Raw genomic sequence first — 25,417 nt, 5'->3', positions numbered from 1 at the left:
GTGTGCCGCAGGGACTGGTGCTGGGTCTGTTGTTGTTTGTCATCTGTATCAACGACCTGCATGATAATATGGTAAAATGGATCAGGAAATTTGCGAATGACACCATGATTAGGAGAACAGTGGACAGTGAGGAAGGCTATCAAAGCTTGCATTGGGATCTGGACCAGCTGATAAATGGCAGATGGAATTTAATGCAGACAAGTGTGAGGTATGGCACTTTGGGAGGACAAACCAGGATAGGACTAGCATGGTGAGCAGTAGGGCACTGAGGAGTGCAGTATAACAGAGGGATCTTGGAATACAGATCCATAATTCCTTGAAAGTGGCATCACAGGTAGAGAGAGTTGTAAAGAGAGCTTCTGGCACATTGGCAGTCATAAATCAAAGTAATGAGTACAGGAGATTGGATGTTATGTTGAGGTTACATAAAACACTGGTGAAATCTAATTTGGAGTGTTATGTGCAGTTTTGGTCACCTACCTAAAGAAAAAATATCAAAAAGATTGAAAGAGTGCAGAGACTATTTACTCGGACATTGCCAGGACTTGAGGACCTGAGTTATAGGGAAAGGTTGAATAGGTGAGGACTATATTCTCTACAACATTGGAGAATGAGGGGAGATTTGACAGAGGTATACAAAATTATGAGGGGTATAAGTAGGATAAATGCAAACAGGTTTTTTTCCATTGAGGTCGGGTGAGAATAAACTAGAGGCTATGGGTTAAGAATGAAGGGTGAAATGTTTAAGGGGAATATGAGGGGGAACTTCTTTACTCGGAGAGTGGTGAGAACATGGACAGAGTCGGTGCAAGTGGTGGACTCAGGTTCAACTTCAACACTTGAGATATTTAGATAGGTACGTGGATGGGAGGGACATGGAGGGCAATGGTCCTGGTGCAGGTCAATGGGACAGGGCAGATTCATAGTTCAGCACTGACTAGATGGGCCAAAGGACTTGTTTCTGTGCTGTATTGTTCTATGACTCTATGCTGTACAGAGGTACCTAGTATTGTTGCTGCTATTCCCTTAAGTTATATCAGAACATGCTACAGGGGTACGAGGCATGGCAATCTTGGGAGTGAACTTAAAGCTCATGGCCAGAAGACCACAGCACTGACCTGAAGACACAATTTTGAATTGCCAAGACAGCTGGGGACTTAATAAATAAAATCTAGAATAAAAACTGGCATGGCCAATGATGACCGTGAATTTACTGTTTGGACTTAAAAACCTGCTGAGATGGTTCTCAGCTTTTCTTTCCCAGGCTGGTTTAGGACATCTCTGAACCGCAGACCCAAATACTTTTTGAAATGCTTTCTACTGATTGGAGTCCAGCGAGCTGGACTATGCACATCCATACTCGCATCCTTCTACAGATGCACAGCAGAGAGCATCCTAACATGCTGCATCACTGTATAGTACGAAAAGTACACTGCAGTGGCAGGAAGGCTCCGCAACAGGTGGGCAAAATGGCCCAATGCATCATGGGAAACAGCCTACCCTCCATCTAGGACGTATATATCGAAAAAAGCCGGCAGCATCATGAAGGATCCCACCCACCTAGTTCATGGACTGTTAGTCCCACTTCCAGTAGGGAGGAGGTTACATAGCATCCACGCCAGACTCAAAGACAGTTACCTTCCCCAAGTAATTAGACTGATCCACATCTCCACCCACTAAGCCACATCACTTGCAGACCCCAGCGAGTTCTGATTGGCAACAACATCTCCTCCCTAATCTCCATCAGTACAGGGGCACCACAAGGCTGTGTGCTTAGTCCCCTGCTCTACTCATTTTACACTTATGCCTGCATGGCTAAGCACAGCTCCAATGCCATATTTAAGATTGCTGATGACACCACTGTTGTAGGCTGAATCAAAGGTGGTGATGAACCAGCATATGGGAGGGCGATTGAAACTCTGTCTGAGTGGTGCCACAACAACAACCTTTCACTCAATGTCAGCAAGACCAAGGAGCTGATTATTGACTTCAGGAGAAGAAAACAAGAGGTGCATCAGCCAATCCTCATCAGGGGATCAGATGTGGAGAGGGTCAGCAACTTTAAATTCCTTGGTGTTATCGTTTCAGAGGCCCTGTCATGAGCCCAGCATGCAAGTGCAATTACAAAGAAAGCACATCAGCGCCTCTACTTCCTTAGGAGTTTGCAAAGATTTGGTGACATCTAAAACTTTGACAAACTTCTATAGATGTGTAGTGGAGAGTACATAAAGAAACACCAATGCCCTTGAACAGAAAATTCTATAAAAAGTATTGGATATGGCCCAGTCCATCACGGGTAAAGCCCTCCCCACCATTAAGCACATCTATAAGGAGTGTTGTTGCAGTAAAGTAGCATCCATCATTAGGGACCCCCACCACCCAAGTCACACTCTCTTCCTACCGTTGCCATCAGAAAGGTGGTACAGGAGCCACAGGGCTCACAACACTAGATTTGGGAACAATTATTACCCCTCAACCACCAGGGAACTAAACCAGAGGGGGTAACTTCACTCAACTTAATTTGCCCCATCACTGAACTGTTCCCACAACCTATGGACTCACTTTCAAGGATTCTTCATTTCATGTTCTCAATATTTATTGCTTATTTATTATTAATATTTTTTTCCTTCTTTTTGTATCTGCACAGTTTGCCTTTTACACACCTGTTGTCTCACCTAGTAGTGTGTTTTCCCATTTCTATTATGGTTATTGGATTTATTGGGTATGTCTGCAGGAAAATGAATCTGAGGGTTGTATATGGTGACCTGTAAGTACTTAGAATTCTGAACCCTACCATACCCCTACTTTATCATTTCCTGTCAGAGTCACCTGGTATACAGATGCTCCTGCGCTGGGTGTTACCTTGTGGACATACAGAAGATAGCTATATACATCGATTGTATTTACATTTATTATGTTTTTTTATTATTGCATTTTTTGTGCTACATCAGAGCTGGAGTAGCATTTATTTCATTCTCCTTTACACTTGTGTACTGGAAATGACATTAAGCAATCTTGAATCAAATGCTGAATCACCACATCCTACAAGAGTTTAACGATATTTTGTCGATAGATTAATCTCCAGCAATATGAGATGACTGTCATTCATTTCTCAGAGGGATGCCGTCAAGTATAAATCACTTAATGCCATCTGCACCCCTTGGGATACAACAATTTTCAGATAAGTGAACAAATTCCACACAAAGACAAACCATGTTTCTCCCCCTATCCACCCCATAGGCTCATCTTCCAGGTAGGCTCACTGAATAATGGGGCTCAGCAAGGAACCTGGCTGATCCTTTTGCTACAACCCAGAAAAAGAAATTAATAATTTCCCCAAGATCAAACTGGACAGAACAGGTGCCCTACTGAGAGTTTTGCTCTGTAAATTGTCATCCAGCTAAATGATAAAGGACTATCATTTACCTAAATGGTAAGAAACTAAATGATAAAGGACTGTCTCAAAGGCAATTCCCAGGGTCTCTAGCTGACACCTCAATCATTATTAATCTGAAAGAACCCAACTCCAAATATAATGAACAGCCTTGACAGTTTTAATTCCAGCATCTAAGAAACCTGAGCCGAAATTACTTGTACTATTTATGGCTGACCTATTATTTTGAAAGTCGAGCTATTTCCCAGCTTACAAGTCAGTCTTCTGTTTTAACTGCTTTTGTGCTCAACTAGAGAGGCACAATAATGGCTTGCATATTAATTTTTTTGCCTTGTTCTTTTAAGAAAATGCAACATATTTGTATGTTTTGACTTTTGTGGGACTGGGAAAGTGAGAGTATAGTTTGCTTCATTCTACTATTGGAAAGCAGCCCTCTAAGATGAAGTCACTCTCATACAAACACAGAATTATCAATATTGCACATGATTTTTAATGCTCTGTAAAATATTCCTATATCATCTTAGAAAGTGTTCAAATGCACTCTTCATATATTACCTTCGTTTTTCCTTCTCGTGCACGATTTCCTATGAAAATCTTGCTTAAATTATGTCCATTCACTGACCACATTGTTTTGTAGAATTCCACAAAGCGTTCCACTACTGACTTCTTGCTAGCCATTCCCAAGCTCTCCAACTGATTGTACAAAACCTATGAATTGACAAGAAAATAAATCAGTCATAATTTGCCTTGATAGTTTTGCTTCCGTATTCTGAAAATGTTTTATTATTTATGACTGATTGATATTTTATCATACCATAACAAACTCTTCTCCATTTTACAACTCAGCCACTGCCAACCTTTCGATCATATCTTTAGAGTTACACGCAGTAGGACATGAACAGCACAGGAACAGGCTCTTTGGCTCACAACATCTGTGACAACCACAATGCCAAATAAAACAAATATTTTGCAGGGAACATTCTCTGAATGTAGATATGCCTCTCAAAATGCAATTATCACGTCTGTTTCCACCACCAGCTGTGTGAAAGATTTACCATGCACATCTCCTTTAAAGTGAGATGGTAAAAATTAAAGTGATGTCCTGTAGTTTTCGACATTTCTCCCCAGGAAAGAGATCTAAACATCTCCATAGATCCTCTCCATGAAAAATATCATCTATCATTTATTAATCAAAATTATCATTCTTTACTGAAGAAGGTTTCTTACAATTCCATCATATATCGATAACGCAGTGGCTGATTGGCAGGAGGCAAAGAGTGGGAATAAAGGGAGTATTTTCTGGCTGGCTGCCAGTGAGTAGTGGTGTTCCACAAGGGTCTCTGTTGGGACCACTATATGTTAATGACTTGGGATGATGGAATTAATGGCTTCATTGCAAAGTTGTTGGATGGTATGAAAATAAGTGGAGGGGCAGATAGTTTTGAGGAAGTAGAGAGGCTACAGAAGGACTTAGACAGATTAGGGGAATGGGCAAATAAGTGGCAGATGGAATACAGTGTCAGGAAGTGAATGGTCATGCACTTTCACAGAAGAAATGAAAGGGTTAACTATGTTCTAAATGAAGAGAAAACTCAGAAATCTGAGGTGCAAAGGGACTTGGAAATCCTTGTGCAGGATTCCCCAGAGGTTAATTTGCAGGTTGAATTGATGGTGAGAAAGGCAAATGCTATGTTAGCATTTATTTCAAGACAACTAGAATATAAAAGCAAGCATGTGTATTTATAAAGCACTGGTGAAGCCTCAGTTGGAGTATTGGGAGCAGTTTTGGGCCGCTTATCTTAGAAAGGATGTACTGGCACTGGAGAAGGTTCAAAGGAGGTTCACGAAAATGATTCCAGAATTGAACACCTTGTCATATGAAGAGCATTTGATGGCTCTGGGCCTGAATTCAGAAGAATGAGGGGTGACCTAATTGAATCCTATCAAACGTTGAAAGGCCTTGATGGAGGGTGATATGGAGAGGATGTTTCCTATGGTGGGAGAGTCTAGGACCAGAAGACACAGCCTCAGAAAAGAGGGCTGTCCTTTTAGAACAGAGACGAGGAGGAATTTCTTTAGCCAGAGAGTGATGAATCTGTGGAATTTGCTACCACAGATAACTTTGTTAGCCGTCATTATGTATATTTAAGGCAGAGGTTGATAAATTCATGATTGGTTAGGGTATGAAGGGATACAGGGAGGAGATTGGAGCTTAGAGGAAAAATGGATCAACCATGATGAAATAGCGAAGCAGACTCGATAGACTAACTGGCCTAATTCTGCTCCTGGACCTTATGGTCTTTTATCTCCTTCAAACAAAACACTCTTTAACTAAATTTTTCAGTAGCTAAAATAATTACCTCCAAAGCCACAAAGGACTGGACACTGTTGGTTCGATCCAGGCAGTTAAGACAATTTGTTCTGAATGTTCCAGTCTGAAAACTTTAAAAACACCATACATGAGAATTCAGGGTTTTACCTCCCCTAATCTAAAGAAGATAATGTTCAGTCTTCAGATTGCATACTTCAATAACCCACTAAAACCAGGAGGAATCAGCGGTATGTTGTACAGGATTACCCGCAGACAAAAGTATTGTACTGGCAAGACTGAGCCACTGTCTTTAGTACTCAGCACATGCACTTGTGACCTTGCCCCAACTGCAATCCTCACCCTGACAGGGCAGCAGTGGGTAAAATATAATGTCACAATATCCAATCCAAAATGAACTCCCACCTACTTCTGTACCATCACTCAGCTGTTTTCCATCACCACAATCATGTCACGATCCAACTCTACCTTATTTTACCTATTGCGGAATCCTCATTCTTATCTGTAACACCTGTAGGATCCTGCCTGGCCTGGCCTCCCTTATTCTACACTTCAGAAACCTGATTTCAAAGACCCTGCTGCCCACGTGCTAACCAAATGGTGTATCTCTTGACCTATACTCATTTCCAGTTATAATGTAACAATACTAAAATTCCCACCATTGTTTTTATATTCCTCCATTTCTTCTCCAACCTTGCAATACTCTTCAAAGCTTCTTTGAGTACTATTGATTTTAATTTCTCTACTATTGGAGCCATGCCTTTAGCTGCCAAGATCAGAGCCCAGTGGCATGCTGTCATGACAACAAACTTCCCCTTAGTGTCAGCGATACATAGATTAAGGAAATCGATAAGATATACACTACAGCTCCCTCTGAGAAGTTGTATAAACAAAGAACTGAACTTCAAATGGAACATAGTTTATTACTTTCGTCCTTGATTGCAAATCAATTAATGAAAACAAGAAATGAATTTTTTATATATATATATATATATAAAAAATTCATTTCTTGTATATTTCTTGTATCACTATATATATATATATAGTGATAAAGTTGGTAAACTGTTGGCTAACCAGTTGAAGACTAACTATTCCAAATTTCAAATTAATCAGATTTATAATCAAAATGATGAACTGATATCTGATCAAGCTGAGATTAATCAATCTTTTTTGGATTTTTATTCCTCCTTATATCAATCAGAGTTTCCACGAGACTCTAAATATATGTATGATTTTTTAGATAACCTAGATTTCCCTAAGATTTCACATGATATATCTTCTATGCTTGACACTTCCTTTACTACTGATGAGATTAAGAATGTTATTTTCTCTCTGAGTCCAGGGAAAGCTCCTGGTCCTGATGGGTTTACCGTGGAATTTTATAAATGTTTTGCATCTTCATTAATCCCTTGGTTATTCAGGGTTCTGGAGGCCTCATTAAAACTTGGTAAACATCCTGAATCCTTCTATAGAGCATCGATCTCTTTAATATTAAAGAAGGATAAAGATCCTGCTCAATGTGCATCTTATAAACCAATATCCTTATTAAATGTTGATTCTAAAATCTTTTCTAAATTATTAGCAAACAGATTAGAAAAAGCACTTCCTTATATTATTTCGGAAGACCAAACGGGTTTTATTAAAGGTCGTTACTCTTTTTATAACATTCGTACACTGTTAAACATTGTTTATACCCCCTCACAAAATGATCCTGAGTGCGTCATTTCCTTAGACGCCGAAAAAGCCTTCGACAGAGTCGAATGGCCTTACTTATTTAAGGTGCTTGAAATGTTCAATTTCAGCCCGAAATTTATATCCTGGATCAAATTGTTATATCATTCTCCTATGGCCTCAGTCCGTACTAACTCTTTAAGCTCATCTTTTTCCCCTCTTTTTCGAGGTACCAGACAAGGTTGTCCTCTTAGTCCTTTATTATTTGATATTGTATTAGAACCTCTTGCAATTGCCATTCGAGAATCTCCAGATATTATTGGAATAACTCAGGGTTTAAAGTCCCATAAAGTATCACTCTATGCTGATGACTTACTTTTATATATTTCTAATCCCCAAAAATCTATCCCTGCTGCTTTAGATTTATTAGCACAATTTAGTCTTTTTTCAGATTGTAAGTTAAATCTTGGTAAGAGTGAACTTTTTCCGATTAATAAGCAAGTTCCCTTATACCAGAATCTTCCGTTTAAGTTGGTTAATAATCGTTTTTCATATCTTGGGATTAAAATTACCTGTAAACATAAAGATTTATTTAAGACTAATTTCCTACCCTTAATCGATCACATTACTCAACTCTCATTTAAATGGTCTCCATTTTATCTAACTTTGATTGGTCGTATTAATGCTGTTAAGATGTTTATTCTTCCAAAATTTTTATATGTATTTCAGGCACTACCGATTTTTGTTCCCAAATCCTTTTTTGATAAAGTTGACTCTAAAATTTCTTCATTTATTTGGCAAAATAAAAACCTGAGATTGGGTAAAATACATCTACAGAAAGCTAAGAGAAATGGAGGTTTGGCATTACCTAACTTTAGATTCTATTATTGGGCAATTAATATTTGACATATGAAATTTTGGTTACTTGACCAAGATACACTATCTATTCCTAAATGGGTAGTATTGGAATTACAATCTGCTCAAGGTTATGCACTTGGCTCTATTTTAGGTTCTTCTCTTCCTTTTGATTTGAAACGCTGTAAACTGGTTTGTATCCCAATAGTTAAATATACCTTACGTATTTGGTTTCAATTCCGAAAATTTTTCAATCTTAATCAATTTGGGCTTGCGATTCCTATTTTAGGTAACATATTCTTCCCTCCCTCTTCCACTGACCGTGCCTTTCAAATTTGGAAGACTAATGGTATTTCACGGTTTTTGGATTTATTTTTAGATGGTTCCCTTATGTCTTTTGAGCAATTATCTAAGAAATATAACTCACCAAGAATACATTTTTTTTAGATATCTCCAAGTTAGAAATTTCCTAAGTACTATACCCTCTTCCTTTCCGACGCTACCTCCTACATATATTTTAGACACTATAATTAACCTTAATCCATGTCAGAAAGGTGTAACGGCTATTATTTATAATACTATTATGAAACTTAGGAAAGCTCCATTTGATAAGATTAGGTCAGATTGGGAAAAGGAATTGGGTCTTATTATTCTGGTGGATGACTGGGCGCATATTTTACAATTAGTTAATACTTCCTCTATCTGTTCTAAACACTCCCTAATTCAATTTAAAGTTGTCCATAGAGCACATATGTCTTAAGATAAATTAGCTCGTTTTTATTCTCATATTAACCCTTGGTGTGACAGATGTCATGGGGAGATAGCTTCTTTAACTCATATGTTTTGGGCCTGTCCTACTTTGGAAACTTTTTGGAAAGATATTTTTAATATTATTTCAAAGGTATTGAATATAGATATTCCTCCCCATCCTATTACTGCTATCTTTGGATTACCTAAAATTTCCAGTAATCTTTCCCCTTCAACCTGTAGATTGACTGCATTTCTTACTTTAATGGCGAAAAGATGTATTTTACAACACTGGAAGGAGTTTAATGCTCCAACTACATTCTTTCGGTTTTCCCAGACAATACTATGTTTAAATCTGGAGAAAATTAGAAGTAACCTTTATGATTCTTCAGTTAAATTTGAACAGACTTGGAGATCTTTTATTCAACATTTTCATTTAATGTAACTTTTTTTCTTTCTCTGGCCATATCTACATTCCCTTCTTGCTTTTTTTAAAAAACTTTTTTTTAATGGAGGTCGGGTTTGAGGACGTGATTGTTTTAAGTTGTTTAATTCTACTTGATACCTAGTTAGCCCATTGCTTTGCTTTGCTTTTTAGTTTAGTTGCACAGTGGGTTTTTTTTTTGGGGTTTTTTTTGGGTGTTTTTTTTTCCATATTGACATGTTTGAAAATTAGTATACTATTATATTACCTGGTTATTTTATATCTAAACTGCACTGTTTGTACTAACTTTTTTTGTGTATTAATATCTCTTGTAAAGTTATATTGCAACTGTGTATCAGTGCCTACATGGTTTACCTTTTGTGTACTAATTCAATAAAAAGATTTAAAAAGAAAGTGTCAGCAATACACAAAAGTTGGTCACTAACTTCAAGAAAGTGGTTGTACACATTGTTCTTTTTTACGTCAATGGTGCTGAGGTTCAGAAGGTTGAGTTCCAAATTCCCAGGAGTGTACACTGCCCTGGCCCAAACATGTAGATACCATGACCAAGAAGATTCACCAGTGTCTCCACTTCTTCAAGAGGCTCAAGAAATTTAGCATGTCCCCTTTGACTCTTACAGGTTTTTAATTGATGCACCATAGAAATCATTCTATCCAGATGCATCATAGCTTGGTATGGTAATTGCTCTGGTCATGACTACAAGAAACTTCAGAGATGCAGCTCAGTGCATCACAGAAAGGAGCCTGCCCTCCATCAATTCTGTCTGCACTTCTCACTACTTCAGGAAAGCAGCCAGGATAATCAAAGATCCTGGTCAATCTCTCTACAATTTGTATCAGGTAGGAGATACAAAAACCTGAAGGGTCAATGACAGCTTCTATTCCACAACTATAATACTATTGAATGCTTCCCTAGTACGGCAAGGTACACTCTTGACTCACAAGTAACTTGTTCTGACCTTGTACCTTATTGTCTAATTGCACTGCACTTTCTCTGTACAATAACACTATTCTGATCTCTGATTATTGCTTGTACTACCTCAATACACTGTTATAATAAATCGATTTGCATGGACAGCATGCAAGACCAGATTTTCCACTGTACCTTGGCACATTTGAGAATAAAAAGCCAATTTATTGATTTATACTTACAGCAATCAGAGAGGAGCAAGCTTCATTACAGAGTATCAGTTGGAAAAAGCAGTGTTATGTAGATGCTCTACCAAGCCTCAGTACTTAACCATTTCGTCTTGCAGGCAACATTCCTGCTTGTTCAGTTTGAGCAAACATTTTATTTCTATTGTTTCACACAACACTAACGTGTAATTTAAAAGCAGAGTTTGTTTAATTCTTTTAGTGAGCCTTATGCCAATGGGAACCATATAAAAAAAAGCATATGCATGACTGTGTTTCATTATTTCAGTTGTAGTATGAAAGCAAAACAAATCTGAAAGACTCACCGAAGAGGGGCATGCTCTCTGCTGGTGAAGAAGCCAAACCGTTCCAGGTGTTCCTCGAGCTGAGGAATTATCAGTGAATGCAGCTTCCCCACCTTGCCACTCTTCAAACAGTGATAGCAGTCAAAGTTTATCATTGGTGTGCAGATCGCATGAAGGGAGGCCCACAACAACTTCTATTAATAAATAGTCATAAAATCAGAGTAAGTACAAAATCTGACCTTTCAGCCGACTGTGTCCCTTATTTTCAACTGATCCTATTGCCTTCACAGATTACCTCTACCTCACATGCTCCACAGGCACCAGGTCAATATTTGTTAATGAATAGACGTTATAATAAACCCCTCACTCCTCACCAATCAGGACAATGAAGTGCTTTTCATAAGCATGGGAGATGTTGGAAAGCAAAATACGACACATCCAGGAAATGTAAAGACAATGAAAAAACCCAAAAGAGGGAGGCAGTGCAATAAAGACAGAAACAGCACTAAAGTTTGATAGTCTCTCATTGAATTACTACTTCTCCCTCCATAAATTTTGTCCAGCCCTTTGAATATTTCCTGAATTTTCTATTCCCGGAAGAATATTTAGGCAAGGTGGAAGGGAGCAATGGAACAGCCATTGGACTGGTGAAGTGGTACTAATGGCAGGAAGGTGGCAGTGAGCAAGATTTATAGCATTTGTCTTTAAACATGGATAAAATGTGTATTGCTGGTTATGCGTGGTTAGGGTAAAACTTATTGAGGACTGGAATATAAAAGCATAAATGTAATGCTGAGGCTTTATAAGGCAATGGCCAGACTGCACTTGGAATATTGTGAGCACTTTTGGGCCCCTTATCTGAAAATAGCATGTGCTGGCATTGGAGAGAGTCTAGAGGAAGCTTACAAGATATTTCCTGGGAATGAAAGGGTTAACATATGAGAACTGTTTGAGTTCTGGGCCTGTACTCGCTGGAGTTTTGAAGAATGAGGGAGAATCTCATTGAAACCTATCGAATATTGAAATGCCTAGATGGAGAGGATGTTTCCCATAGTGCGGGTCTAGGATCACAGGACACAGACTCAGTTAGAAGGGCATCACTTTAGAACAGAAGAGCGGAGGGAACTCCTTTTCCAGATGGCAGTGAATCTGTGGAATTCATTGCCACAGATGGCTGTGGACGCAAATTCATTTGGTATATTTAGAGTGGGGGTTGATAGTTTCTTGATTAATAGATGTGTCAAAGGTGATGGGAGGAGGCAAGAGAGTGGGGTTGAGAGAGCCATGACTGAATGGCAGAGCAGTCTCAATGGGCCAAATGGCCCAAATCTGCATACGTGTCTTATGGTCTTATTGGATTGTAAAACTGGCTCTTCTCACAAAACAAAGCGCATGACTTACCTAAAAATGTTCGTTCACTTTAATAAAGAAGCTGAAAAGAAGTTTAAAGGCCAAGTTCACCTGTATCAATTCAGACGAGCAGTTAAGATGAAAACATTTTCAAGTACACTTAAGATAGTAAGATGGACCTCGTTTTTATTCGGATATATCTCCCTATTGTGATAGATGTAACAACGGAGAAGCTTCACTAATTCATATGTTTTGGACATGCCCAAGTCTTGAAAAATATTAGAAGTATTCCAAACTTTCTCTGTACTTTTAAAAGTAAATTTTAAGCCCAACCCTTTGACTGCCTTATTCGGTATTATTGGAGGAAAAGATATTATTCTGGAGATATCTGGCTTGCACATTTTGGCTTTTATTTCTCTGACAGCTAGGAGGGCGCTCTTGCTTAAATGGAAGGATGCCTACTCATACTCAATGGTTACATGATATTATGTCATGCTTAAATTTAGAGAAGATTCGTTGTTCAATTTCTGAATCTAGCCAAGACTTTCCAACATTCTGGAGACCATTTTTGAACTATTTTCAAAACTTTTGATTTGCTGTTAAAGTACAGATGTTGGCTAATATCACCATATGATAAGTTTTTTTTTCTTTTTTTCTTTCTTTACCAAACAGCTTCGATCTTGGTAGTGGGCTTAGATTTTTTTTTGTATAATAAATTATCATATTTCAATATTACAATTTAATTTAATTTACATGAATGTAGGGTAATGAGATCACAAGTGTGATTCAAATATAAAGTATTTGGTATTTTTTTTACTTATAATATTTATCTTCCCTAAATGATCTTCCCTAAAGGTTAACTTGAAGGTTGAGTTTATGGTAAGGAAGGCAAATGTAATGTTAGCATTCATATCAAGGGGACTAGAATATAAAAGCAAGGATGTAATGCTGATGCTTCAAAAGGCATTGGTCAGACTACACTTGGAATATTGTGAGCAATCTTGGACCCTTTATGTAAGAAAAGATGTGTTGGCATTGGAGAAGGTCTAGAGGAGGGTCATGAGAATGATCCCAGGAATTAAAGAGTTAATATCTGAGCAGTATTCAATGGCTCTGGGCCTGTACTCTGCTGAAGTTTAGAAGAATGAGGGGGTATCTCATTGAAACCTATTGAATATTGAAAGGCTTAGATTGAGTGGATGTGGAGAGGATATTTCCTACAATGGGGGAGCCTAGGACCAGAGGGCACAGCCTCAGAATTGAGGGCCATCCATTTAGAACAGAGATGAGGAGAAATTTACTTAGCCAGAGGATGATGAATTTGTGGAATACATTGCCACAGAAGGCAGTGCAGGCCAAGTCATTAGGTATATTTAAGGTGGAGGATGGTAGGTTTTTGATTAATCAGTGTGTCAAAGGTTATGGGGAGAAGGCAGGAGAATGGGGCTGAGGGAGAATAAATCAGCCATAATGGAATGGTGAAGCTCAATGGGCCGAATGGCCTAATTTTGTTCTTTTGGTCTTATGTTCAAACTGCCTATCTTGAACTTCACCAGATAAGTACCATCCAACTAAAAGTGGAGCACAAAATCTTGCTGATCGATTTTTCAGCAATTTTTAAAGCCGTCCAATCATTTCATCCCCCTATTTGAATGAGGCAGGAAAGCAATCCTGGGAGAAAAAAGACATTAGGAACTTTTTAAATCAGCCTGTGTCAAAGCTGTGAATTAAATCCAATTCAAGATAATATTAAAGAAGTGAGGCTCTGGGCAAATGGACATTAATTACCAGCAAACTCAAATCACTAAGATTACCTGCCATAAGCCAAAACTACAATTAAAATTTCACCCAGTTCAAATTTGCAAACTGATAGTGGGAGAACTGTAAATCACTAAGAACACAACTATTTTCTGACTATACTGATTTACAACCCTCCCACTACCACACCCCATGCCCCTGAAGGAATATTCGGTTTAAAGTTTCAGCTCATTCGGAAACTGCTAAACAGATTAGGACATGCTTGGAATGCTTATGAGCAAAAACACAGAATGTGACAGATGTTTGGTGAAGTTTAGGTACGAGTTACCTCATGTGGTTATGATTCAGTGATAATACTGGAAAACAGGCTCAAACAGAGTCCATTTGAGTACTTGATCGGAACCATGAAAATTACGACAGTGAGGAAGAGTTGCAGAGCAAAGGTTTAGACCTGTGATAAGACGATTGTCACGCAGATCACTCACAATTCTATCAACCGCATAAAGTGTGTGCTTTGCCATTGTTTGTAACCATACCTTATAAGCTCTGCTGAGCACTTCCTCTCCTCCCTTAATTTTTAATAGGTTGACAATAACTTGATTTCCATACTGTGCCTTCAGCAACATCAGATGCCTGAGAAATTAATGGTAACATTTTACTTTCTATATAAGAGTTAATTACTTTGTCTTTAAAACAATGATATATTACACTATAAAACTGGTCCATGGATCCAGGAACACTACCTCATTATTTATTTTTTGCCTCTTTTTGTACTTTACAGTAATTTTCATGTTTTGCAGTGTACTGCTGTCACAAAACAATACATTTCATGACAATTGTCAGCAATAATAAATCTGATTCTGAAAATGGGCCTTATATATGATCAACCATACATCCCAGAGGCAAATTTATTTTGTAAATATACGATTGGCAGACTTTACGTCATTGTATGAGGCACCATAATACTGTGGTTTGAGTTCCCAATGCAGAATTGAACACAACTGACACTGGGCCAGGGTCACTGTAGTTCCACAGGTGCCAGTGTTTGGATGGAACATTAAACTCTGGTGCCCTTTGCCCTCTCAGGTAGCGATCCCATTAAGAGTGTCCTCTTTGTTTAAAGAACAAATATTAACCTAGATGCCATTTAAAATTGATATAACAAGAGCAGGGGAACCAAAACAAGGCAAACCAAACAGATAGGATGCACAGAGTTTTAAGAAAAACAATTAGCAAAACTTTGTTGCAGCCTTAGTCCAAACACAGACCAATGAGCCGAATTTCAGAGATGATGTGAGGGTGACTGCCCTTTACACAATATTATCTTTAAGCAAATGTGACATCATTGGTAAACACTCTAGTGGTTGGAGTCATTTCATGCAGAGAGGAAGATGCTTGTGCTCACTGGAGAAAATCAGACCAGCCCCTAGTCATCACTGCAGGAGATCCACAGGCAGTGCCCTTGTCCCAACCATCTCCAGTTGCTTTATCAGTAACCTTCCTTCCATCACCGGGTCAGAAATGGAGACATTTGCTGATGGTTATAGAACGTCTAATTCCATTTCCAACTCCTTAGAAACTGAGAGAGTCCTAAACAACATTTAGGCAAGTCATATTTGTGCAAGTCACAGATCCTTTGATGAGAGATTGGTTAGTACTGATGTTCAAAGGGACTAAGGTGCATCTGTAGTTCTCTGAAGGCTAATATGCAAGTGCAGTAATAGAAGAACGAGAGAAGTAGTATGTTAACCATTATTACAAGACAATTTAAATAAAAGATTAAGGAGTTTTATTACAATTATATAGGATTCTGGTGAACCCATAACTTGAGTATTGTGCACAGCTTTCATCTCTTTTTCTAAGAAAGGACACCCTTGCCAAACAAATTACAGTGAAGGTTCACATGACTGGTTCCACGAATGGTGGATTGAATAGACCAGGACTCTATCATCTGGAACTCAGGAGAGCAAGAGGGGGTCTGATAAAAATGTACGCAATTCTTGAAGTGCTGGGCAGGCTAGATGTGGTACATGAAAGAGAAGATCTGACATATTAATGAATGGCAGAGAACATTCAATGTGCCAATATTGTTCACCTCATTATTTATGTTCTTAAGTGCCACAAAATTGCAAGGTATTAGCTATCTCCAACAAAAGAGAATCTAATCACCTACGAATGATCCACAGGCAGTGCCCTTGTGCCAACCATCTCCAGTTGCTTTATTAGTGACGTTCCTTCCATCACCGGGTCAGAAATGGAGATATTTGCTGATGGTTACAGAATGTCCAATTCCATTTGCAACTCCTTAGAAACTGAAAGAATCAATGCCACATAACTGTGGTAAATAGTGTTTCTCCAGACACCTGGACAAGTAGACAGTTGCTGTGAACACCTCCCCCCTCCAAAAGGCTGGGATTCGTACCACTCCTTCTACTGATATGCATTAATTATTTAGAACCAGTATTCATGCAAACAATAATAATCAGGAAGAGACCTTTGTACCACTGAGCCAGTCCCACATAACAACTATGTTTGAGTACACGCTCCACCTCATACAAAACCGAACCCTTTCTTGAGAGAAACAAAAAGCAATTACAAGTATGGAACAACCAGGGGTAAACATTCCTGCAATGTTTCAATAACCACACCTAAACCCTTCTGCTGCTTTTAAATTGAATGAAATAACATGTAATGGCGAATAGCTGCTTATCAGACAAAATATACTCTCTCATCTCCAAAGGAATCAGCACTTGACCCACCTTTCTTTTTGAAATACACTCAGTGGCCATTTTATTAGTTACCTTCGATACCTAGTAAAGTGGTCACTGAGTGTACGTTTGTGGTCTTTTGCTGCTGTAGCCCATCACTTCAAGATTTGATGTGTTGTGCATTCAGAGGTGCTCTTCTACACACCACTGTTGTAACGCATGGCTATTTGAGTTACTGCCATCTTCCTGTCAGCTTGAACCAGTCTGCCCATTCTCCTCTGACCTCTCTCATTATGAAGGTATTTTCACCCACTGAACAGCCACTCACTGGACGTTTCTTTGTTTCTTGCACCATTCTCCAGGGATCATTGTTCATGAAAATCCCAGGAGATCAACGGTTTCTAACATACTCAAACCAACCCATCTGGCATCATTCCATGGTCAAAGTCACTTAGATCACATCTCTTTCCCCTTCTGCCATTTGGTCTTAACAACACTGAATCTCTGCATGTCTGCATGCTTTTATGCATTGAGTTGCTGCCATGATCAACTAATTAGATATTTGCATTAACACGCAGGTGTACAGGTGTACCTAATAAACTGGCCAGGGTGCATATGCCAGTGACTTAAGACTTGGACATACAAGACATAATTTCACAACCTGCACTGGCCACACTGGAGGAGAGAGCAAGACTTCCGAGGACATTTGAGTATGGCGAAATGGTCAACTATATGCCACATAAAACTTAGTCCAATGATATTTTCTGCCTATTAAAGGGAATGAAAAGGAAATATAAATTACAAATTATGTAGACCACAGAAATAGAGAGGGAAATCACACAAACATTTTTGAATGCAGTTGAACCAATTTGCTTTATCAGCTGTGGCACTGAGAAAAATGTGAAGAAGATAAAACCAAACCCAGACAACGCCTCAGCCACATTGCTGGATCAAACTGTGGGCACTGGAATTTGAATTGGTTTATTATTGTCACCTGTATCGAGATACAGTGAAAAGATCACCTTGCATACTGTTCAGACATATCGAATTAATATAGTGCATTAAGATGGACAAAGTAAAACAATAAAATACAGAAAGTTTAACAGTTACATAGGAAATGTAGTGCAGGTAAACAATAAGGTGAAAGATCATAATGAGGTAGATTTTGAGGTCAAAAATTGTGCTAGGGAAACTTTCAATCATCTTATAACAGTGGGACAGAAGCGGTCTTCAAACTGGTAGTATATGCTTCAATGCTTTTGTATCTTATGCTCGATGGGAGGGTGGAGAGAGAGAATGTCCAGGATGGGTGGAGTTTTTGGTGATGCTGGCTACTTTACTGAGCCACGAAGAAGTACACATACAGTCCACGGAGGGCAGGCTGGTTTTTGTGATGTGTTGAACTGTGCCCACAACTCCGCAGTTTCTTGTGGTCACATGCATAGTAGTAGCCAAACCAGGCCTTGATGCATCCAGAGAGGATGTTTGCTATGGTGCATTCATAAAAATTGATAAGAGTCGATGGAGATATGCCAAATTTCTTTATCCTATGAGGAAGTAGAGGCATTGGTGAGCTTTCTTGGCGGTGGTGTCTATGTGGTTGGTTCAGGACATGCTATTGGTGATGCTCATTCCAAGGAACTTGAATCTCTCAACCTCAGCGCCATTCATATTTCAGGAAGAATGTCAGCACTTTGGAGGGAACTTATCAGGAAAAGGGGAGTTCATTCCTATGGAGGCAGAAGGTACTAACATTCATTTACTGGCGGAAGGTACTAACAGTGTGTGAACAAAAGAACTAATTGTGTTACCCTCCATAATAATAGAGGTGACTGGATTACTGAAAAAATCGTAAATACAGCTTCAATAGTGATTTGCAATGTGTTGACAATACTATTTCAAAGGGGACATTATGCATGACCAGTCAAAGACAGATCAATTAAATAGCTCTTTCCAATAGCAACACAAGAACTAGAGTTAAGGTTTTTAGCATTCTGTGATGACATTTGAACCAGAAAGTGTTATGACTGCAAACCTGTTGATGCAGGGCGGAGTCAATAGAATTTTTGGCAATAACTTTGTAACACCCTTAATGTAATCCACTCACTCTATTAACAGCCACAGCTCATAGTTTAAACTCCCAAAATACAATGACTAATGCTCATTTTCATCCCTATTGTTATTGCTATTTGTATATTAACTTTAGATCATACCCTGATCTGTACTTCCTTATTTACCTTTTAATCAATCTCTGTTGGTTTTGATATTCTGTCCAGTTATCTGGCAGATGACTCATGTGGCTGTTACCAATTATAGTACCTGCAATTTTTAAACAATATTTGATTTATGATCGATTTTCTTTAGTTAACCACAGACAGTGTGTGCTTCCTCTGTAATTTTTCCCTCTCATTTTAATGTACCTATTCTGTGTTTCTGAAAGAGCCCTCTAAATTGAAAGAGTATTTCAATTGAATGATCCCATAACCTATTTTCCAGTTTATTTTCACTAGCACTACTTTCATGCCCTCATAGTTGCCCTTATTTGGTTTAGAATACCAAAGTTTGGATCAGTTCTTCTCTGCCTCAAAGTGCAAGTAAAAATCAATCATATTGTAATTGCTTTTACCAACAGATGCATTCACAATAGGGTCAATGATTAATTGCACTATACAATGATTAATTGACAAGGTAAATGCTATATCATGGCACAGAACATCATAAGAAACCATCCTGAGAATGCTGTAACTTCCTCATATTAGTATTCTTCCTGCCCATCAGATTTTTCTGTGTTCTCTGTAATTAAAATCCCTTACCATCACTTTATTTATTTAGAGATATAACATGGCCTGCACCAGCCAATTACACCCGTGTGATCAATGAACCTCCTAACCCATATGTCTGTAGAGTGTGGCAAGAAACTAGAGCACCAGGAGGAATCCCACACAATCACAGGGAGAACATAAAAAACTCCTGACTGACAATGGCAGAATTGAACTCAGGTCACTGGTGCTGGAACCACTAGGCTACTGTGCCCCTCAAATCACTTTCTGACAAGCTGCTATTTTTTCTTCCTTTATACACTGTCCTACCATGTGGTTATTGTTTGGGGCTTTGTTTCGTTAGGGTACCCTGTAACGCCACTTACGCAAGTAATCTTGTGTCTTTATCGCTCCTCAAATTGCTCCCTTTCTTGGATTCTTCAATTCAGCTCATCAGTGTAGACTGTACCAAAACTACACTACCATACATCTTACAATAATCTAGCTCCAATTTATGTCACCCTCTCATCTGCCCTTTGCCAACCTGCATGAGCCTGTCAGCTTTTGCTCTTTAAATTGGTGCCAAGCTCTACATACTGGTGATGCCAGGGTTCAGGATGTCTTTTCTGGGCTGGAGAGGAATACAGTAGGAGGGCGATGGTCCACTAGTCATGGTTCTAGTAGAAACCACACATGCCAAGTATCTGGATATCACCTTTCCCTCTCCAGCCCTGAGCAGATATTCCTAACACTGGCATCAGGCACGCAGTACAGCCTTTTGTACTCTTACTCTTTGAACTACATTCTTGTTTCCTTCCCCCACCCCACTCCCAACCTGAATGACTCCCTGTACCACAGCATCACAGTCACTAATCTCATCAGTTCCCACTTTCATCCAAACAAAATAAAAAAATCCAAACCTATTTGAAAATTGGTTGAAGCTCTGACATTCCTAACCTTTGGGTAACTCTAATTGTCTCACTTGTGGCAAAAAAAACTCAGTTCCTGACCACTGTTCAGATCGGAAGTCCTTATCTTATGGAATGTGACTGTCCCCTGGTACAAAGCATCCAAGGAACTTGCCACCTTCCTGGTGAATATATAATCCTAAAAGTTGCTTGAGGAATTACCTAAAATTCAAATCGCACTTCAAAATGCATGGCAATTTCAATGCTGATCGATGTTTCACTGCCTGATCCTGAAATATTTTATTACTGTCAGGAAACAGTGAAATCATTAAATGGCTGGGAACTGAGCAAAGCCTTAAAAGTTACTTAGAGAATTGTTCAGTGTACAGATCAATTCTCAATATTGTACATTACCTGTCAAAAGCTGGGGCATTTGCTTCAAGACCTCGAGTCAGGCGCAGATGATGAGAACCAACCTGAAAAATTAATTAGTAGATTAAGCAGTTTAGTAATCTTTCTTATTTTAATGAAACAGCAGACATTTCCTTCCCTTCACTTATCCTTGATCACTCCTATTGTGTTATAGTTCTAAGAGAGTTGGCGCATCTTTGTAATATCGGTCACCTCCTCAATACTATGAAGGATTATACAATATCCATACACATACAGCCCACACACTTTCCCACAATAATTACTGGCAGTTATGGTCTCCACACAGCAGACATTTGTATTCATCCAAAATACTTTCTGAAGGAAGTTACCTGCAATTACAATACTAACTAATAATTCCAATCTGCTATTTGGTTATGGTGATGGAGAACGTTCAAGATCCAAGCCCTTCACAGAACACTCCTTGGCTGTATTTTCCTAGATATATTACAGTAGCAGATGGATCCAGTTTGCATAATTTGAAAGTACATATTGCACTTCTACTTTCAAGGAGCATCCATCACATTGAGTAGTTGAACTGAATGAAGACTTTTTGTTTTGATTTTTAGCAGTTTCCATGTGATTGGTTTTTCAAAATCTCAGAAGATGCACTCAGTGTTGATGCAAGAAGGTGATGAATCACCTCTGCATATACTACAAGAGATGGCTTTCTGCTTGTACAAAGTGGGGAACAGGGAAGCTGGGTGTATTTATACACACTGACTCACCAAGGTCAACACATCACAAGATGCATTGTGAAAACATGGTGAAAACAACGGATGACACAGTTGAAATAAGAACCAAGGATACGGACAAAAGTCAGCAGAAACACAAGAGTTCATGTTTCAGATTAATGACCTTTCTGAAGAAAGATTATCAAGTTATCATGAGGACTCTTTCACTCTCAACCAATCGCTACAGACATTGCCTGAACTGCTAGTTCAAGCAGTCAGTATTTTTATTTTAAATTTCCAATATCTGTAATTTGCAGATTAAATAAATGTATTACCATTATAATTTTAAAAGGCTCTGTACAGATTAAGCTTCAGACTAACCGGCACTCAAGAAACCAAAACCACATCCAGGAGTATACAAGCATACTACCAATGGGAAATTATCAATGTCCCTGGCAGAGGATGGATGCATGCAAACTCATTGTATGGCAACCAGATGGCATAGCGGTCAAGTTATTGCAGCAGCACCCAAAGTTCTGACCATTGATAGGAAACTATAGTTAGATACACCTCAAACCAGTAGCCAGGGAATTCAGTGGTACTTACGGTGATCATGAAAGTACATTAGTGTAGTGGGAAAAATATCCATTTCAGACACCAACATCTTTCAGGGGAGCCAACTGGTATAGATGACAACCAAACACACCACTATGATTAGCTCTGAGCTACCTCCTCAGTTCTGAAGCAAGAAGGGATGGACCACCTTTCTGAAGGTATCCACTTCCCCTGAAAGAGTAAGTGTGAAGTGTGATGGTTACATGAATCTGCAGAGTGAGTGCTGGCTGCCACAGCTGCTGTGATAGACTCGATGCCACAAGCTGACCAGAAGGAGGATGTAAAGACATGGATACCGAAAATACTTAAAGGATAATATAATACCTTTGTGCAATAACTTCATGCATTAACATTTAGGCCATTGTGCCTACGCAAGATCTTTAATGCAGCCATACTCCTGGTACAGATTGACCACCACAAATCCAGGATGACTAGAACCTGTGCAGTGCTGGATTAGTGATTTTGTTGAATCACAGGTGGTTAGGTTAGGATTAAATACACACCTCTTACCCACTTGATGAGCACCTCACCTTTGGATAATAAAGAAAAAACCAATGACAAATGAAAAAGAGTTCTTTCACAAACTCCTGCACTGGTCTGCCAGAGTCAACTGCACTCAGTAGCTGCTTCATAAACAGGGAGTGACATTTAGCCTTTAAAGAGTGTAATATGCCATTGTCTGGGGATCCAGCATTAGAGCAGTCCAACACAGTGACACGATCTTTTGATGCTTTATAACATCAGGATCCTGTTCATCGACCATAGCTCAACACTTAATACCATCTTTCCCACAATCCTGATTGAGAAGTTACAGAACCTGGGCCTCTGTACCTCCCTCTGCAATTGGATCCTTGACTTCCTAACCGGAAAACCACAATCTGTGCGGATTGGTGATAACAAATCCTCCTCACTGACGATCAACACTGGTCCACCTCAGGGGTGTGTGCTTAACCCACTGCTCTACTCTCTCTGCACCCATAACTGTGTGGCTAGGCAGAGCTCAAATACCATCTGTAAATTTGCTGATGATATAACCATTGTTGGTAGAATCTCAGGTAGTGACAAGAGGGCGTACAGGAGTGAGATATGCCAACTGGTGGAGTGGTGTTGCAACAACAACCTGGCACTCAACGTCATTAAGATGAAAGAGCTGATTATGGACTTCAGGAAGGGAAAGACGAAGGGACACATACCAATTCTCATAGAGGGATCAGAAGTGGAGAGAGAGTGAGCAGCTTCAAATTCCTGGGTGTCAAGATCTCTGAGGATCTAATCTGTTCTCAACATTTTGATGCGGTTATAAAGAAGGCAAGACAGCAACTATACTTCAATAGGAGTTTGAAGAGACTTGGTATATCAACAAATACACTCAAAAACTCAATAGATGTACCGTGGAGAACATTCTGACCGGCTGTATCACTATCTAGTTTGGGGGGGGGGGGGTGGCTACTACACAGGACCAAAAGTTGTTGCAGAGGGTTGTAAATTTAGACGGTTCCACCTTGGGTACCAGCCTACAAACTACCAAGGACATCAAGGAGCGGCATCTATTATTAAGGACCTCCAGCACCCAGGGCACGCTCTTTTCTCACTGTTACCATCAGGTAGGAGGTACAGAAGCCTGAAGGCACACATTCAGCGATTCAGGAACAGCTTCTTCCCCTCTGCCATCGGATTCCTAAATGGACATTGAACCCGTGAACACTACCTCACTTTTTTAATATATATTATTTCTGTTTTGTTGCACGATTTTTAATCTATTCAATATACGTATACTATAATCGATTTACTTATTTTTTATTATTATTTTATCTTTTTCTTCTTCTTCTATGTTATGTATTGCATTGAACTGCTGCTGCTAAGTTCACAAATTTCGCGACAAATGCCGGTGATAATAAACCTGATTCTGATTCTGACCCACTGGTGATTCTGCATCCTCTGTAGCCAGTGTTTGTCAATGCCAATATAAGGTGGTTTCGTCCACATTGTAGATCTGCCCGGCACTTCAATTTTCATCAGAAAATAACTTAACAAACTCATCAATAAACTTAGCAGCTGCTTCCTTGTCTGCTGACTGTTCTTCGCCATACTGCATGAAATTTTATGCCATGTTGTTGCTCGAAGTGCTGAAGCCACCTTTCACTGTAATCACACTCCATATCCAGTCCTAATTCTTCATGAAGTAATTTCACTCGTTTCTTCACCATCTCTCCTGACAGTTCTACACTGATGCAGAGTTTAAACCACTTTATGAGAACTTTATCTGGTTATGAACATTTTCGCTCTTTCATTGTTTTCATAGAACATAGAATAGTACAGCACAGTACAGGCCCTTCGGCCCACAATATTGTGCCGACCCTTAAACCCTACCTCCCATATAACCCCCACCTTAAATTCCTCCATATACCTGTCTAGTAGTCTCTTAAATTTCACTAGTGTATCTGCCTCCACCACTGACTCAGGCAGGGTATTCCAGACACCAACCACTCTCTGAGTAAAAAAACATTCCTCTCATATCCCCTTTAACTTCCCACACCTTATCTTATGTCTCCTTGTATTGAGCAGTGGTGCCCTGGGGAAGAGGTGCTGGCTGTCCACTCTATCTACTCCTCTTATTATCTTGTACACCTCTATCATGTCTCCTCTCATCCTCCTTCTCTCCAAAGCGTAAAGCCCTAGCTCCCTTAATCTCTGATCATAATGCAAACTCTCTAAACCAGGCAGCATCCTGGTAAATCTCCTCTGTACCCTTTCCAATGCTTCCACATCCTTCCTATAGTGAGACGACCAGAACTGGACACAGTACTCCAAGCGTGGCCTAACCAGAGTTCTATAGAGCTGCATCATTACCTCACAACTCTTAAACTCTATCCCTCGACTTATGAAAGCTAACACCCCATAAGCTTTCATAATTACCCTAACTAGTTGTGAGGCAACTTTCAGGGATCTGTGGACATGTACCCCCAGATCCCTCTGCTCCTCCACACTACCAAGTATCCTGCCATTTACTTTGTACTCTGCCTTGGAGTTTGTTCTTCCAAAGTGTACCACTTCACACTTCTCCGGGTTGAACTGCATCTGCCACTTCTCAGCCCACTTCTGCATCTTATCAATGTCTCTCTGCAATCTTCGACAATCCTCTACACTATCTAAAACACCACCAACCTTTGTGTCACCTGCAAATTTGCCAACCCACCCTTCTACCCCAACATCCAGATCGTTAATAAAAATTACGAAAAGTAGAGGTCCCAGAACCGATCCTTGTGGGACACCACTAGTCACAATCCTCCAATCCGAATGTACTCCCTCCACCACGACCCTCTGCTTTCTGCAGGC

At 39.4% G+C, this 25,417-nt stretch overlaps 1 protein-coding gene across 1 annotated transcript in view; it reads right to left on the bottom strand.

Annotated features, from left to right (window-relative positions):
- LOC134350594 (synaptojanin-2-like) overlaps positions 1 to 25,417 on the bottom strand; it is a 118,404-nt gene that overhangs the window by 53,896 nt on the left and 39,091 nt on the right. Inside the window, exons 6-10 of the mRNA XM_063056022.1 lie at positions 20,778 to 20,839; positions 14,525 to 14,621; positions 10,902 to 11,074; positions 5,755 to 5,836; positions 3,950 to 4,102 (exon numbers count right to left, since the gene is read on the bottom strand). Coding sequence (XP_062912092.1) covers positions 3,950 to 4,102; positions 5,755 to 5,836; positions 10,902 to 11,074; positions 14,525 to 14,621; positions 20,778 to 20,839 — 567 coding nt within the window. The remainder of the gene's footprint in view (positions 1 to 3,949; positions 4,103 to 5,754; positions 5,837 to 10,901; positions 11,075 to 14,524; positions 14,622 to 20,777; positions 20,840 to 25,417) is intronic.

The sequence above is a fragment of the Mobula hypostoma genome, chromosome 8 (assembly GCF_963921235.1).
Source record: "Mobula hypostoma chromosome 8, sMobHyp1.1, whole genome shotgun sequence".
Classification (NCBI taxonomy): domain Eukaryota; kingdom Metazoa; phylum Chordata; class Chondrichthyes; order Myliobatiformes; family Myliobatidae; genus Mobula; species Mobula hypostoma.
Note: the sequence above shows the minus strand (reverse complement) of the source record. Positions and strands in the feature narration are given on the sequence as shown.